At 40.1% G+C, this 15666-nt stretch overlaps 1 protein-coding gene across 1 annotated transcript in view; it reads left to right on the top strand.

Annotated features, from left to right (window-relative positions):
* The first annotated feature begins 332 nt into the window (after positions 1–332).
* Positions 333–15666, top strand: part of LOC149228285 (Serine/Threonine-kinase) — a 110993-nt gene continuing 95659 nt past the window's right edge. Inside the window, exon 1 of the mRNA XM_089375664.1 lies at positions 333–440. Within this exon, the coding sequence (XP_089231790.1) occupies positions 414–440 (27 nt within the window). The 5' untranslated portion in view covers positions 333–413. The remainder of the gene's footprint in view (positions 441–15666) is intronic.

The raw sequence follows: 15666 nt of genomic DNA, 5'->3' as shown, positions 1-15666 counted from the left end.
TATATATAGTCTCTATAAGATTTTGGCGATTTTTAAGGTAAAATAATTTTATCCTATAAAATTTGGGTGAATCATTTTTAGAAAAAATGGAAATTGGCAAATCTTTTTTTTGGAAAAACCATGGAAAGCGAATATCAACCCCTAAAATTTTCCTTGTAGGAGAGGAGTCTAACAATAGCATGTGAGGAACATCCGTAGGCTGGGTCCATGACGAGCTACGATGTTCAGTACATGTGCATAGTTTTATAATAAATGCACATATAAATAACTCTAAGATCTTTCCTTTTTTGATTTGTTAGAGTGCATGGATTAGATTTATGTTTAATGACTCTTTGTTTTTTTCGTAGGCTTTGAGAAAAGAGGAGGTTCTACGCATATTCAAATTGAATACGGGTCAAGATGATCACGCCATCATGTTCATCGATGATTATCTCAAACAGGTATTTCTATTGTTTCTACATTGTTCATGTTTTGTTTTATTTTGATAATGTTGTACACTTGTCAAAATTTGCCAAACAATGGTGTATTATAATTGATAAAGCAAAGATACATTTTTTGGCTCAAAAAATAACTAGCTAGATAGCCTCATATATCAGTCTTTAATATGTAGTAATTTCTATCTAGATTGAAATGAAGTCCTATTGTTTTGTATCCTCTTATGCTTAGAATGTTGTTGAACAAATTGTTCAATACTATGTAGTGTAGCACTCTCTCGGTGCCACCAAAATTAACACATAAATCTGCACTATACATTTTAAAATTGAAAATGAAGTAGCAGGTCTCTTAGGCTGTCACACAAGTATAACTGTTAGTACACTACAAAGAGATGACCTATAACTACTCTTCATACCTTCTTAGCAAACAATACATATTGTTTACTAGTCTCATCCTTCAATTTTAAATGGTTGTGATGCACAAGGCAGTTCAATTTTCTCCAATTTACCTTTGGTCTAATACTAAGGTGTTATTAGTCTTTAAATTGACCATATTCTTGTGGTACTATTACAGTAAAATCTCGCACTTCTTGAGATAAAGTCCAAAAGCTCAAATGTGAGACCCACTACACCTTAGAGGGGGGGCTATTGCCACCTCACCAACCCTCTTCTTGCTTCTGGCCAACTCTCCTTTGGCTCATTGGGTGTTTTCCTTGTAGATCTTGGAGATCAAATAGCCTAGTCCAGCCAAGTCAAGAGCTTTCAAGAGCTTCTACTTCACACTCCAATTAAATGATTTAACCAATTAGGGTGAGGTGGAAGATAGGATTGCCAGGTTTATGGGTTAGGTGGAAGATAGAATTGCTAGGTTTCTTTAGGGAGATTAGTGTTATAGTTCAAAGGGAATATCCCTAAACATACACAATCACGAGATTCCCTAGAGAGTGGAACCCTAGGAAAACTTTTTGAATGATTTACAAAACCTATAAAGCGATGGAGAATGAAGAATCAATGCCTTAGCAATGAATTTTTGGGCATATGGAGTCAGTCAAGGAGTAAATCTATGGAAGAGGATCGATGGAAGCAATTTCAAGGAGAGAGAGGAAGCTGCACATTGGTTCCTCAATTCCTTAAACCCTAGTTTCCCTCTATCTTCTTTGGAGATTGAAAGGGAGGAGGATATGCTTAGGTTCCTCAAGAGAAACTTGATGAGAATAATATAGTAGCACATTTCATCAAAGAATCACCAATAATCATCCAAGAGAGAGAACCATCCAATCAACATATCCTCCCCAGGAAATTTCGCTCAACTTAAAATACCCATAGCCAATTTACAAGAGAGATCGCAAAAAAATTCAGACTGGCTATGGGTTTTCTCCCCCAAATTGCATGAGAAAATGAGAGGAAGTGCACCTCTATTTATAGAAGGTGTTCAACTTCTCTCACAATAAAATATTATTTTTCTAACCTGAAATCCCCTAAATTAGCCTATGGAGGGGCAAGAAGCCATGTTCAACAATTAATTATCATAAAATAAAACAAAATGGGCTTTTAATACCATGTACAATATCTAGGGGCACAAAGCCCTCTAAAGGTGACCTTTCTCAATAATGAAGGTGTACAAGTGGCTCTTGGTGCAGCATTTGGCCTCCAAAGGCCGTCTCAACCACAGTCAATCTTCAAGCCATCTTCCAACCTGTCATCCACCAGCCCCTAAGCTCCCTCAAATGTGGGCAAGTGAGCTCCAAAGTGCATGCTTTAGCTCCAAGTCATGTGGATACATGAGCCCTCAAGTCATAGCAAAGAAACGATTAAAGGGAATACTCCTTCAAATAAGCAGCCCTTCAAAACTGCCCCAAGACTTGCCTACAAGTAGATGTAAGCACCTCCAAGGTTGACATTCTGACTTCACAAAATGAGCTGGCAATCACTGTGATGTTCCCAATTTTTGTGCATGCAAAAATCACTTAGGAGTTTTGCAAAATTTTGGAAATATTAAAAAGGGGAAATATTATTTTGTGAGAGAAGGGAGAAATTGTTATTTTAATGGGATGGCAGCAAAATAATATTTTATTGGAGGAGGAAGGAAAAATATTATTTTAATGGAAAATGGCAGCAAACTAATATTTTATTGGGGAGTGAAGGAAAATTATTATTTTATTGGAGAATGGCAGCAAAATAATATTTTATTGAGAAATGAGGCAAATTACTATTTTATTTAAAATGGTGGCAAAAAGTCTCCTAGTGGAAAATGGGCCCCACCAATAAAATAATAGGGAAAAAGGGGAATCTAGAAGCTAGAAGGATTGGGCTCAATTGGAATGAATTCTATTCTATCATTTCTATTTGACATTGAGTAGAAGCTCGAGCGAGTTTCAGGAGTTTCAAGCAAAACTCAATAGCAAATTATGGTGGACTTCGAGTGCCACCCTAGTTAGCTTAGGGGAAGATTACTTCAGATCTTCCATTGGTGTTTATTGCAGGTCAAACAATCTTCAAAAGGCCGAGAGGGCTGAGTACCTAAGGGTTGGAGGGCCGATACCTGAAGCCATTACCAAGGTTGAGTTGCATAATTTGGAGGACAAATTCTCTGCCATATTTCAAAATTGGATCTTTCCAGATTAAAAGGCCGAACGGACTTGTAGAGATTGATTTATTTTGCTGCCCCAATTAGAGGCTGAGTTATTAGATTTGAGCAGGAGACTGGGTTGCATTCCAGCCTCATTTGTGCCATGAGTTCACAGTGCCAAGAAGGGTGTGTTATTGCTGCCATTAGTGAAGCTGTGCTGATATATTTGTACTCAGAAATTGGGAGCTGATTTAAAGAAGGATTTTCAGTGGCAGAATAATTGAATTTCAAGAGGACGAGTTGTTTCATTTTCTGGTAATTGGTCACCTTCCAAAATTTGTGCTAATCACCACAAATAATACCATTGCGTGGCTGCTAGAGAAGACTGGGTTCCATGCTGTCTTGGGTACTCTTATTGCTGGTGTGTAATCAATTTTATGAGCTGAGTGCCAACCAGAATTTCGAGCTGCATATTCAAAGGTTCATTGCTGGAGTATACTCGCTGTATGAAGCTGATTTCATTGAGGGAATTATACCAGGTCCTTCTGTCCATTATGCTCTATGTAATTTTGAATTAAATGACTATGAGACACTTGCATCCCTGCTGATATATACATTTCTGTGTAATGTGTAATGGAGAAACAAATATTTAAATGGCTGTAGCATGCACATTCTCATGATAAATACCATTCCGAGTTCCATGTAATTTCTATGCTTAAGTTGGGTTGTTATACTAACATCTATTTGATCTAGTGCCCTCTTCTAGGGCTTCTTTACACTGCTATTCAAGCACTGAATACCCTTCCAGATGTAGGGCTCTAAGTCTGCCCTCACATGTATCCCTCCTCATCTGTGTCCACTGAAAGAGCACAAATCTCGACATCAAGGGATAGAACTTGATAGGTAATCTTTTACTGCTGTTCTGGACATCCATTCCTGAGGTTAGGGTCTTTCTTTTAGGGCTTCTGTCATGAATGCAGAAGTATCCTAACTCAGCCCATCAACAGATCTTTATTTCAGCTCTTGTACAGTCTGCTATTATTCCTTAATTGATGCGGCCTCACTCCATTGACTTGCTAGCCCTCATGGTCATGCTAAACAGGCCCATCTCAGGAGTTTCGGCCCTCCTGTAAGGATCAATACTGTAGCGGCTAAATCACAGAGATTTCACAATAACATTTGCCCAGAACTTGCCTCTATTACACTCCCCTACACTATGGTTCAATGATCTCAGTCCTAAATCCCTTAGAACTGCTCCTCTAACAGTGATGAGACACACTTCTTCTCACTATACTTAGGAGTTGAGTCTCCGCTATTCCAAACCCTTGGAACAACCTCCCATCACCATGCATTCACCATCTTGAAGATCAATTCTTTCTCAATTGATAACTCCTTTTGTAGCAGTCCCAAATTCTATGGATCTAGGCTTGCCTTCTGAGGTGGACGACTCTCCATTAGGGCATCTGATCAACTTCAGATCTGCCCCATCATAGGCTGTACAGACCTCCCAAACTTGGTAAAAACTCTCTCTCTCAAGCTGCGTTGTTCTTTGAGGTGTGTGGCCTTGATTTGTATGCCCAACAAGCCTTGTGGCCCTCTAGAAACACTGATATAGAGGTCTCGACCAGTGTTGCACTAATCGGGAAAAAATCGTGATTAAATCGTTTAATCACGATTTTTTCAAAAAAACGATTAAATTGGGTGATTTAATCACAGAATTTTTTTTTAGCCGATTTTTTTCGGTAAAAATTGCCACTCCGTTGGGCAGCGCGTGTTTATTAGGAAAAACGCGATTTTTTTTTCATTTGGACAGCAGAGGGTGCACTGGGGTTTGGAGACTTGGAGATTTTGGAGCTAAATCAACTACTTGGAGGAGAAAATCGAAGAGTGAGCTAAGGAGGAGACACATTATCTCCATAAAACCGGTATGGGCACCAACGTTTTGTGTTTTCATTGTTTTGTAACTTGGTTTTTGTTTTTTTTCTATGTTTTTGGTTGGGTTTGGAATGGGGTTTTTGACATTTGTCCAATGTAATTTTTTTTTAGTTTTTTTTGGTTGGGTTTGGAATGGGGTTTTTCACATTTGTCCAATGTATTTTTTTTTAGTTTTTTTGGTTGGGTTTGGAATGGGGTTTCTTAAATTGTATGTAATTTTTTTTTAGTTTTTGTACAATGTAAATAGTAAAATACTAAATTGTAAGTTTGTAACTTGTAAATACTAAATTGTAATCCTTATTTTCCCATAGGTTCACCGAAACACCATTCAAGTTTTCAACTTCAAAGTTCAAAATCAAACATGCCAAGGAAATTGGACCCTTTCCGGGAATTTGGTGACCCTGATGCTCCGAATGATAGAATGAACTTGTCTTGCAAGTTGTGTGGGCACCATATGTCCGGGGGGGTGTATAGATTGAAGTATCACCTTGCACAAATCCCTGGATTTGATGTAGGGCCTTGCACAGAGACAAATCCTGAACTCATCCGAAGAGCCATGAAAGCATTGGAAACTTTAGACCACAATAGAGAGGCCAAAGCAGAAATGAAGAGGCAACTAAAAAAGTCAGCTAAACAAGGAAGTGCCAGTGGTTCTACTGCAGCATCAACCAACCCGGTAGCTGCCTCATCATTTTTTCTTCCTCGAACCACACCTGGTTCACAGCCATCTATCAGTTCAATGCTAAAAAAAACTGAGAAAGAACAAGCTGACAAGTTGTTGGCAAAATTTCTCCTTTGGAGTGATATTCCTTTCAGAATTGTAAGGAATAATGCATTTTTCTAACCTGCTCTTGATGCTATTGCAACTGTTGGCCCAGGGTACAAAATCCCTTCTTATCATGACATGAGAGGCCAGATTCTTCAAAATGAAAAGCTTGACTACACCAAAAGATTGGGGGATTTTAGGGGATCATGGGCACAAATAGGATGCACTGTGATGTCAGATGGTTGGATTGACCAAAAGGGGAGAACCCTTATAAACTTCTTGGTTAGTTGTCCCAAAGGGACTATGTTTATCAAATCTGTTGATGCATCTGCACAAATCAAAGATGCAAGAACTTTATGTGATTTGCTGGATGTGTTTATTTTGGAGGTGGGTGCAGAAAATGTTGTTCAAGTCATAACGGACAATGCTGCAAATTATGTTGCTGCTGGCAGGATGCCTATGGACAGCATCCTGCTTTATTTTGGACAACTTGTGCTGCACACTATATTGATTTGATGTTGGAGGACATAGGGAAAATTCCCTTTGTCAAAGATATTGTTGAGTCATCCAAAAGCATTACAAAATTTATATATAATCATACATCTATGGTTAGTTTGATGAGAAGATTCACCAACAACAAAGAGTTGGTGTGCCCTGCCATTACACGGTTTTCCACCAGTTTCATATCTCTTCAATCCCTCTTGAATTCTATATGGGATGTGAAGAGAATGTTTCTGTCAGAGGAGTGATGTGCTTTGCCAATGAGCCGCAAACCAGAGGGAGAGGCCATATGCAGACTAGTTTCATACTAGGAAGACTTCTGGGCGGGAGTGTAGGAGGTGTGCGCCGTTACTGAACCTTTGGTAAAGGTTCTTCGGTTAGTTGATGGTGAGAAGCCCGCAATGGGCTATTTGTATGAGGCCATGGACAGGGCCAAAGAAGCCATTCGGGCCTACTATGATGATAAGGGAGATGAGGGGTTTCAGAGACAACTCCTATGGGGAGTGATTGATGAACGATGGAACAACACACTCCATCGTCCCATTCATGCTGCTGGGATTTTCCTGAACCCCGCATTTTCTTATGCATGTGGGTTCGTATTTGATGCTGAGATCATGGATGGATTCTTAACCTGTGTCCAGAGGATGGTGCGATCTCCAGCAGAACGTACAGAAATCTCTAAAGAAATTGAGACATATAGGATGGCAGGTGGCACATTTGGCTTTGACATGGTTGTGACTGATAGGACGATTAAAATGCCAAGTATTTTTTAGTTTGTTTCAAATTTCATTGTCTCTTCAAATTCCATTTTTTTCTTATGTTTATTTAAAATTTTATTTGTAATTTTGTTGTAGATGCATGGTGGAGAATGTATGGTGCCAGGGTACCCCTTCTGCAAAAGCTTGCCATTCGAATCCTCAGCCAAACATGTAGCTCCTCAGGATGTGAGCGCAACTGGAGTGTATTTGAAAAAATACACAACAAGAAGCGCAACAGGTTAACACTTAAAAATTTAAAATATTGCAAATTTCCAAATAAATTTTTGAATTCATTAAACAATATTTTTTTATAATTATTATTTCATAATCTTTGTACAGGTTGGAATCCTAGCGACTTAATGACATGGTCTACGTCTACTACAATCTTCGATTGTGGGTGAGACAACTTGAGAGGACACCTGATATGGAGGCCATCTCATTGGATGGGATTGACACCACTGCTGCATGGAGGGTTGAAGCCGAGAGGCCTCTCATGGAGTCTGCTGATGATTGGTTAGTGCAGGATGTAGTGGAGGGGGAGGAGGAGGAGGAGGAGGAGTTGGAGCAACAGGAGGAGGAGGAGGAGGAGGAGTTGAAGCAACAGGAGGAGGAGGTGACACCACCTGCCCGGGCTACCTTTGCCACCAGCAGAGGATGTGGTCTACCTCCTATAGCTCCTACTTCTAGTTCTTCAGCTTCTAGAGCACAGCAGATTCCACTGCGAACTCCACCAGCACCAGCATCTACATCTAGAGGCAAAGGGAAAGCTATGGCATTTTCTCACAAGAGGGGCAGAGGAAATCAATAGTATTAGACTTTAGTTATTTTGTTCATTTCATTGTATATGACATTATGACTCATGAGATACATTATTATATTTTTTGTTGATATTTTGAGGTTGAGTTGGGACTCAGGATTCAGGACTTACTATTCAGCACATGATTAACTGTTATGTGTGATTTTAGCACTAGAAATGATATTAAACATCTTATATATTAGTTCTTTTATCATATTTATGTGTCAATGTATTTATTTTATGTTGTAGATGGTTTAGATATTAAAAAAATTGAAAAAAAATGAATATTTTTGTACCAAACGATTTTTTTCCCGATTATTACTGATTTTTTCCCGATTATTACGATTTTTTCTGATTTTTTCCCCACGCCGAATTAATCCCGATAACGATTAGTGCAACATTGGTCTCGACCTCCTCCAACTGAACATAAATCTAGCAGCTTGATTTACTTGGGTTTTTACCCACTTTATTCCCAAACCCTCGGAGAGAAACACGACCAACAGATCACCTATTCACACCCTAAACAAATCATGTGGAGAGCACTTAAGTCATCCCTCCTACTGCTTTTGGCTTAGGATATTAGGTCTGCAGCACCTCTGGCTGAACCTTCTCTTGAGCGAATGCAGATGAATGGAATACTCGGCCTCCCTTGTCACCTTCCTTGGCCTACAAGTTCGGTCTCCCTTGGAGCGACATTCCTAGCAACCCTGCTCTACCAAGTGAGCTCCTCTCGCTTGATGCCTTAGCCTTGTCCCAAGTCCTTCCTTAAATAGATTCCATAAGCCTTCTTAGGAACCCTCTAGATCTTAGAGGAATTATACACTTAGACTTAGGATTTAATTTTTCCTTTTAATGTCCTTTTAGAATTTTAAACCCCATCTGGGTCTAAAACCACTTCATTTGGGTCTTTTGCCCACAAAGTCCTTTTGGGACCAAAATTCTCAAAAACACTAGATTTGGGCTTGTAGAATACCTTCCAAGCTACACATTTCAATAGACAGTAGGCGAGATACTACTTGCCATGAGAGGTAAGGATCACATCCATCCTATCGTCCAGTGACAATGGGCCAGATACAACTTACCATGAGAGGTAAGGATCACATCCATCCCAAGAACACCTGCATCCCATGACTTGAGCGAGATACCACTTGCCATGTGTTAATTATGAGATAACATGTTCTTTGCTTAGGACAGTTACTTAATTAGCCCATAATTAACTCCATTAAATTAGCCATTAACATATGACAGTAACTGATGAAAGAACATTCAACATAGATGCAGAAGACAAGCCAAGACAAGAGGACACAAAAATTTGGCTCAAGCCCGGGAAAAACCCCAAGGTGGGGGAAACCCTTGAACAATTCTTCTTATTGTTAATATCAAATGTTCAACAGAGAGAGAGTACAATATTTAGAAGTCTAAATGACTTGCCAATAAGGAGATCCAGAGTCACTGTCCCAAACAAGAGGATGGCCTAATCAATAGGCTGCAATTTGGACATTCTGTCACAGAGATCATATGATACCTTCCTAAAGATCTTGTTAGGGCTTCTTGTAAGACACTGTTGATCTACTTAACTGTTCCAAAAACCCTTCATCTCAACTGAGGCTTACCTTGGTCAACATGATGGTACCCTTTGCTGGTTGGACAGAACTCTAGACATGTATCTCAGCCTCTTTATGAGGATGAATGCTTGCGGCCCCTGATTGAAGCAATAGATTTGTAATGCGGCTTTACTTTGGCGGGAGATTCTACCTCTTTATTTTCCACAAGCCAATCCTCAAATTCGGCCCACCTTTCAGTTATTGAAATGAGACTTGCAATGATGAATTTGCCCATACGAAAGAGAGCAGATCAATAACTACTCTGAGTGAAGCATCTCAACCTAGTTGCAAAAGATGAACCTAAAAAAAAGGTACAAGGGATCATAGGGCACAAAGTCCCAGAGTACAAGTTCACCGTAGGCCACAGGGGCATCCTCATCAGGATTTTCTCCAAGGGAGGATGTTCCCACACTAGTTCAGGAGGTTACTTTAGGGAAGAGCAAGCCAAGATGGCTTTATGAGACCTTGAAGGAAGCACAAGAGTCAGTGGGGAGACCCAAGTGGTTAGTTAGGGAGAACATACCACCAGAGCAGTTGGGTGGTTATGTGGTGAGTGTTGTGGAGACTGAGCAATCTAGCTACGAGGACGCTGCGAGTCAACAGATTGGAGGGATGCCATGGTGGAAGAGTTTGCTTCCATCATGAAGAATGATGTTTGAGAGATAGTGCCGAGACCTGAGGGTAAGTCAGTGGTGACCTCCAACCTCCAGGTGGCTTTACAAGATCAAACATGCTGCAGATGGTAGCGTGGAGAAGTTCAAAGCTCGATTTGTGGCACAGTGGTTCTCACACGTGGAGGGAGTTGACTATGAGGAGACCTTCACACCAGTGGCTTGATATACCTTGATTAAAGCAGTGATCTAGATTGCTACAGAGATGGGTTGGAAGATTCACCAGATGGATGTGAAGACTGCCTTTCTCAATGGGGTCATACAGCGGAAGGTTTATATTGAGTAGCCACAAGGCTTTGAGGTGCATGGGAGAGAGTCTCATGTGTGTAGGCTTAAGAAAGCCCTATGTGGTTTGAAGCAGGCACTGAGAGCATGGTACAAGATGATTGATTCCTACTTGCAACACATTGGTTTCCAAAAGAGTGATGTAGATCCAAACCTATATTACATTGTGGTTAGTGAGGATCCGCTCATTCTTGTACTGTATACAGATGGTTTGTTTATTACAAGAGAGGAGAGTCTCATTGAGCACTATAAGGGAGACCTTGCTTCAGAGTTTGAGATGACCGATATGGGACTGATGCACTATTTTTTGGGGTTGGAGGTTTGGTAGGAGAATGGGCATCTCTTTGTGGGCCAGGGCAGGTATGCAGGGGACATATCGAGGAGATTTTGTATGGAGGATTGCAGGCATATGGCCTCTCCGATGATTACCAATTGGAAGAAGCTATATGCTTTTGATTCCGAGTTGGTAAACCCCACTTTATATTGTCAGTTGATCGGGTCATTGATGTATCTGGTCAACACTAGGTTAGATATCTATTTCACGGTCAACATGCTGAGTCAGTTTATGATGGGGCCTAGGAGGGTGGACTAGGTGGTTGGGAAACATGTGTTATGGTACCTGCGAGGCACAGTGGATTATGGACTAGACTATATCCAAGGGGATAGAGTTAGGTTGACAGGTTGTACAAACTCGGATGGGCAGGCATTGCTAGTGATAGGAAGAGTACATCTGGATTTTGTTTCATGTTGGGTTCGGTAAAGGTGTCGTGGCTCAGCAGGAAACAAAGATCAGTGGCACTGAGTTCTGTAGAGGTTGAGTACGTTGCAGCTAGTCAGGTCGGTTGCAAGGCTATTTGGTCAGCCGCCGAGACCAACTACAATATACCATGATAATCAAAGTTGTATTGAACTCACGAAAAATCCAATGTTTCATGACAGGTCAAAGCATATTGAGATCAAGTACCATTTCAACCGTGATTGTGTTTAGAGAGGGGTAGTGAAGCTAGAGTACATACTCATTAATGAACATGTTGCACACATTCTTACGAAATCCTTGCAAAGGGGCAAGCATGTCTACTTCAGGGATAAGATGGGAGTGGTGAGAAACACCTTCCTCAGTAAGAGGGAGTGTTGAAAAGTGAACCCACTTTTTATTGTGACTTTTTGTGGTCATTAAAGTCATGTGACTTTTTAGTCACTTTACGAGGTTCTAAAAGTACATTGTACTTTATTATAGTAAAGTGACTTTATGAGAAAAAGGTACATGGTATCAAAGTTATTAAAGTGACTAGAGGGGCTCATTAATGAAGGGGGAAACATAGAGGGGTCAATGGGAGATTAGATCTCCACCCTTGATCAAGAAAAGTTGAGATCTAATCTCAACCCTTGATCTTAGGGATAGGGCTTCTCATCATTAAACAGACTAAAAAGGAGGAAAAAAGGCAAGAGGAGAGCTCATTCTTCAAGTGTACAATTGGAGAAGAGAGGAGGAGAGGAGAAGAAGTGAATGCTGAGATAACAGAAGTTTGTTGAAGGAGAGACCAATTTACAGCAAGGAGAAATCAAGACAATGGCTCGAACTTGTTAAACACACACATGGCAGCAACAAATATGAAAGATAAAACATGAGAATATATTTTTATTAACAAGAGATATACATTTATAGTACATGGTTTGATCGTTGGGTTTCACATCCCAAGGTCTCTTGGACTTCCTTTTGTCTATTCCGCTTCCACACTAACCCATTGAGGATTAGGTGTCCAACATTCCCCCCCTTAATCTGAAGGGTTATGTATGAGTCCAAAAAAGGAGCTGTAATATAAAACGTGCAAAAATGCATGGCAACACTAGGCTGAATGTGCTCTCCGAAATGTTGGTATAAAGGGCTGTGGTTTAAGGATGACCACCAACATTGGAACACTTAGTGCAGTTCTTGGAACTCTTCCAAAACTAGCAAGAAGCTGAAGCCTTCTGCTAGAGGAAGTGCTCCTATTGTTTTGAAGAGGGAAATCTTCAACCATGAAAGGGAGGTCTCACCTCGCATAAAAGGGAGAACTTCAACTTGAAAAGGGAAGTCTCAACCTGTGATGGTTTAAGGATGACCAACAACTCTGGAATGCTTAATGCAATTCCTGGAACTCTTCCAAATCTGGGAAGAAGATGAAGTCTTCTGCTAGAGGAAGTGTCCCCAATTTTGTTCGTGGAATTCTTTCGAAACTGGCAAGAAGCTAAAGTCTTATGCTAGAGGAAGTGTCCCAGCTTACCAACTGAAGGCATGCTCAGGGGCATCTTTGTCTTTGGGTACAACTCTGAAACTGGTGTGGTAGGTTGTGGCTCAGGCTCGCTTGATGTGACTTTGAAGCTTGTAGATGACCATCATTTCCCCCCCTGTCAGATACAAGGTGAGATGATGGATAAAACTCAATTGCAAGACTGTTCAATACTCTGGAACAAGTTCTGACATGTGATTGGAATGTCTTCTTGGCTGTTGATGCCCATTGCCAAGAAGCGATCCATCCAAGACGAATCTTTGTTCTTGCAGGACGATTGTTTTTGAAGCATCTGTTTGAAGAATGGGTGGTTTTATGACAGTGCTTACATGGACGAAGATCAAAACAGTGATCTTTCAAATGGCCAACTCGGTCATAGTGTTGGCATTTCGCAATCTGTTGTTGTTGTTGTTGCTGTGGAAGAGGGGCAGAATCTGGAACAGCTGGATGTGAACTGTCATGAAGGAATCCAACACTCTGAAACTGAATGGGCTTTGAGTAGTCTGGAATATGAAAGGACAAGTCCTTCTCATATCTAAGACCAGTTTTGTGCTTGTTGTGGACAAGCTATTCCCAAGGTCTGATGATGGGCTTGGGAAGTGCAGACTGAGTTTCTGCATCTGCATGTACAACTGCTGCTTTATTGGGTACTAAATCTGAACCAACTGTAACATTATTGACTTGCTTTTGATGGGTTGTAGTCTCAATGTTCTGAACAGAAACATGTTCAGAATGACTCCTCTGTTTTAATTCTTCTTGCTGTAGCTGAGATTCGAGCTGCAAAAAATCAATTTTCTCTTGTGCATTTTGTAGACAGACCTGAATGTCTGTGAGAGAAACTTTGCTGACTTTTAATGTATCATGATTAGTAGACAATATCAAAGTTTTAAGGAACTCTAATACTTCACTAATTCTGGCCATTTTTTCTTCAATGTCTGATTTACACCTTAAAAACTGATCACAACTACTACTCAATGCAGAAAAGTAATACCCACTCACAGTACACAACAATATCCTTTATAAATGTGCAGCAAATGAATCAAGGAATCAATGCATATATATGTAGATAGAAACTATAATGAGTTTTAAATACAATGCCACAACTGGGGCAACAACAACTGCAAACTTGCTTGGATCCTTCAAATACTCCTTCACTTTTAAAGCAGAAATGATGGCTATCAAAACTTCAACAACTATAGTACCATGTCATGGACAGGACTTGAATGCTCATATATAAATGCTTTGACTAGGGTACGAGCAAATATTCTCTGGTCTTGCCACTTTCTTCAAAGAAAACAATCTGCCCTCGTATATCACACAGAATTTATGGAGAGCTAAGAGAGCATATTCCAGAATGAAATATATAAAAAAGTTTACACAAACAAAATATGATATATATATGCACTGTCTATGATGGCATTAACTCACAGTCCACTTCAACATTTGAGATACCAGATTTGAGTAAGTTACTGGCAGATTTTTGGCTACCTCTTCAACGTATATCAACACTTCAATATCATCTAGTGAAACGAATATATAGCCACACAAATAGCCTCTAATTGGCATCCAAACTGAGACAAACTCATTCTGGTATCGCAAAAATTGACCCAAAATACCAACAGAGCAACCAACAGCAATATGTTAGGTAACTCGTCCTCTTTCTGTTCAATGCAAACTAGTATTTGGGGTAGCATGCAGCCCAGAATGAATCTACAACAATGAAAAAGTATTTAAGAGTGACTTGTCGCCCATTCTTGTAACCTTCAGAACCCACGACCAGGGTAAAAAGGAAAAGGCCTCTGTTTCCTGCTACTAATGTGAAGTCGACAGATAGAATCCACCAAATAAGATGCAAAACACTCCAAAATTGAAAATAAAACAACGCATTCGGAGGAGTTAGACAAGCTCAACCGATGAAATCCTTCAGAAGATAAAATTCACTTAATTCCACAGATATTCCATGAAAACTACACGAATTTCTTCCCATTGAAATCGAAATCCTTCAACGCGCACAAAATTAGAGGAAATTCCAACGCACGGTTAAAGCGGCTTAATTTCGAATGTTGTTTCTGTAAATAAAAAGCAGTTTTTTTTTATTCAATCATGCAATATGGAGGAAACCACTAGATGCATTCATGTTGGTTTTCTATGTACACAAACAGATGTAAATCTTTGCCCATCAATGGCCAACGTTATTACGATGCTTTCAAAGCCTTATGGGTCGTTGTCCAATCCCACAAGGCCACTGCTCTGCCCGAAAGTGGAAACCGACCAACCTACAAGGAAGCCGCCTAACGTAAATGACTTATACAACTGGAGCATTTTCTGAGAATGCATAAGAAAACATTCATGACATCTGTCAATGCGATTTATATTGTTTGGACAACTGGATCAGTGATCTGAAAATGCAGCTTGTGCGACTTAGGACAAGAGGATCATTCACTGATGTTCATTTTTTTTTTATCAGCATAATGCGCCAATATCTACGAGTCATCATGATAATTTATAACCGCACTTATGTTTATATTTTGTAATTTTGTTCTGTAATCAAAATCACTCCAGGAGTAACTCCAGATCATAACGCCGCGGAACTACAAACTTAGGCAATCTCGATAAGCCTTTAAACATCTTGTTAGCTTGGGATTTTTTTTGCCAGCGTTTCCGTAGCAGCGATCTTATGACGAAGAATGCCCCGATCACCAACAACGCCTGTGCAGCATACAACTCAATAGGAATTTTGACCAGCATTCAAGAGTTTTGACCAGCGTCTAGATGAAGAGTCTCCAACTCAATGCGTGGAGGCACCAACCAAATGCAATAGTAAATATTCAGCGCAAGATTGAATTCATAACCACGGCACAGAAATTAAACATCTCATAGAGCAGCAACCGATTATCACAAATCAAACTGCTCCTTCCGTGAAAATCTGCATTACTCATACCAGTCTATCCGCTCCATCAAAGCCGATGGCCATAGAAAACCAATGCACAGTGACAACGTATCAATTACAATGTTGTGGTATGTAGTCCAGCAAAACACTATGCCAACAACATGCAGATTGATCTGAGTCTGCTACT

Source organism: Pinus tabuliformis, chromosome J (assembly GCF_031772625.1).
Source record: "Pinus tabuliformis cultivar Carrire ecotype Pingquan chromosome J, CPIR1, whole genome shotgun sequence".
NCBI lineage: Eukaryota > Viridiplantae > Streptophyta > Pinopsida > Pinales > Pinaceae > Pinus > Pinus tabuliformis.
The sequence above is the reverse complement of the archived record's forward strand: the minus strand, read 5'-3'. Positions and strand labels throughout refer to the sequence as shown.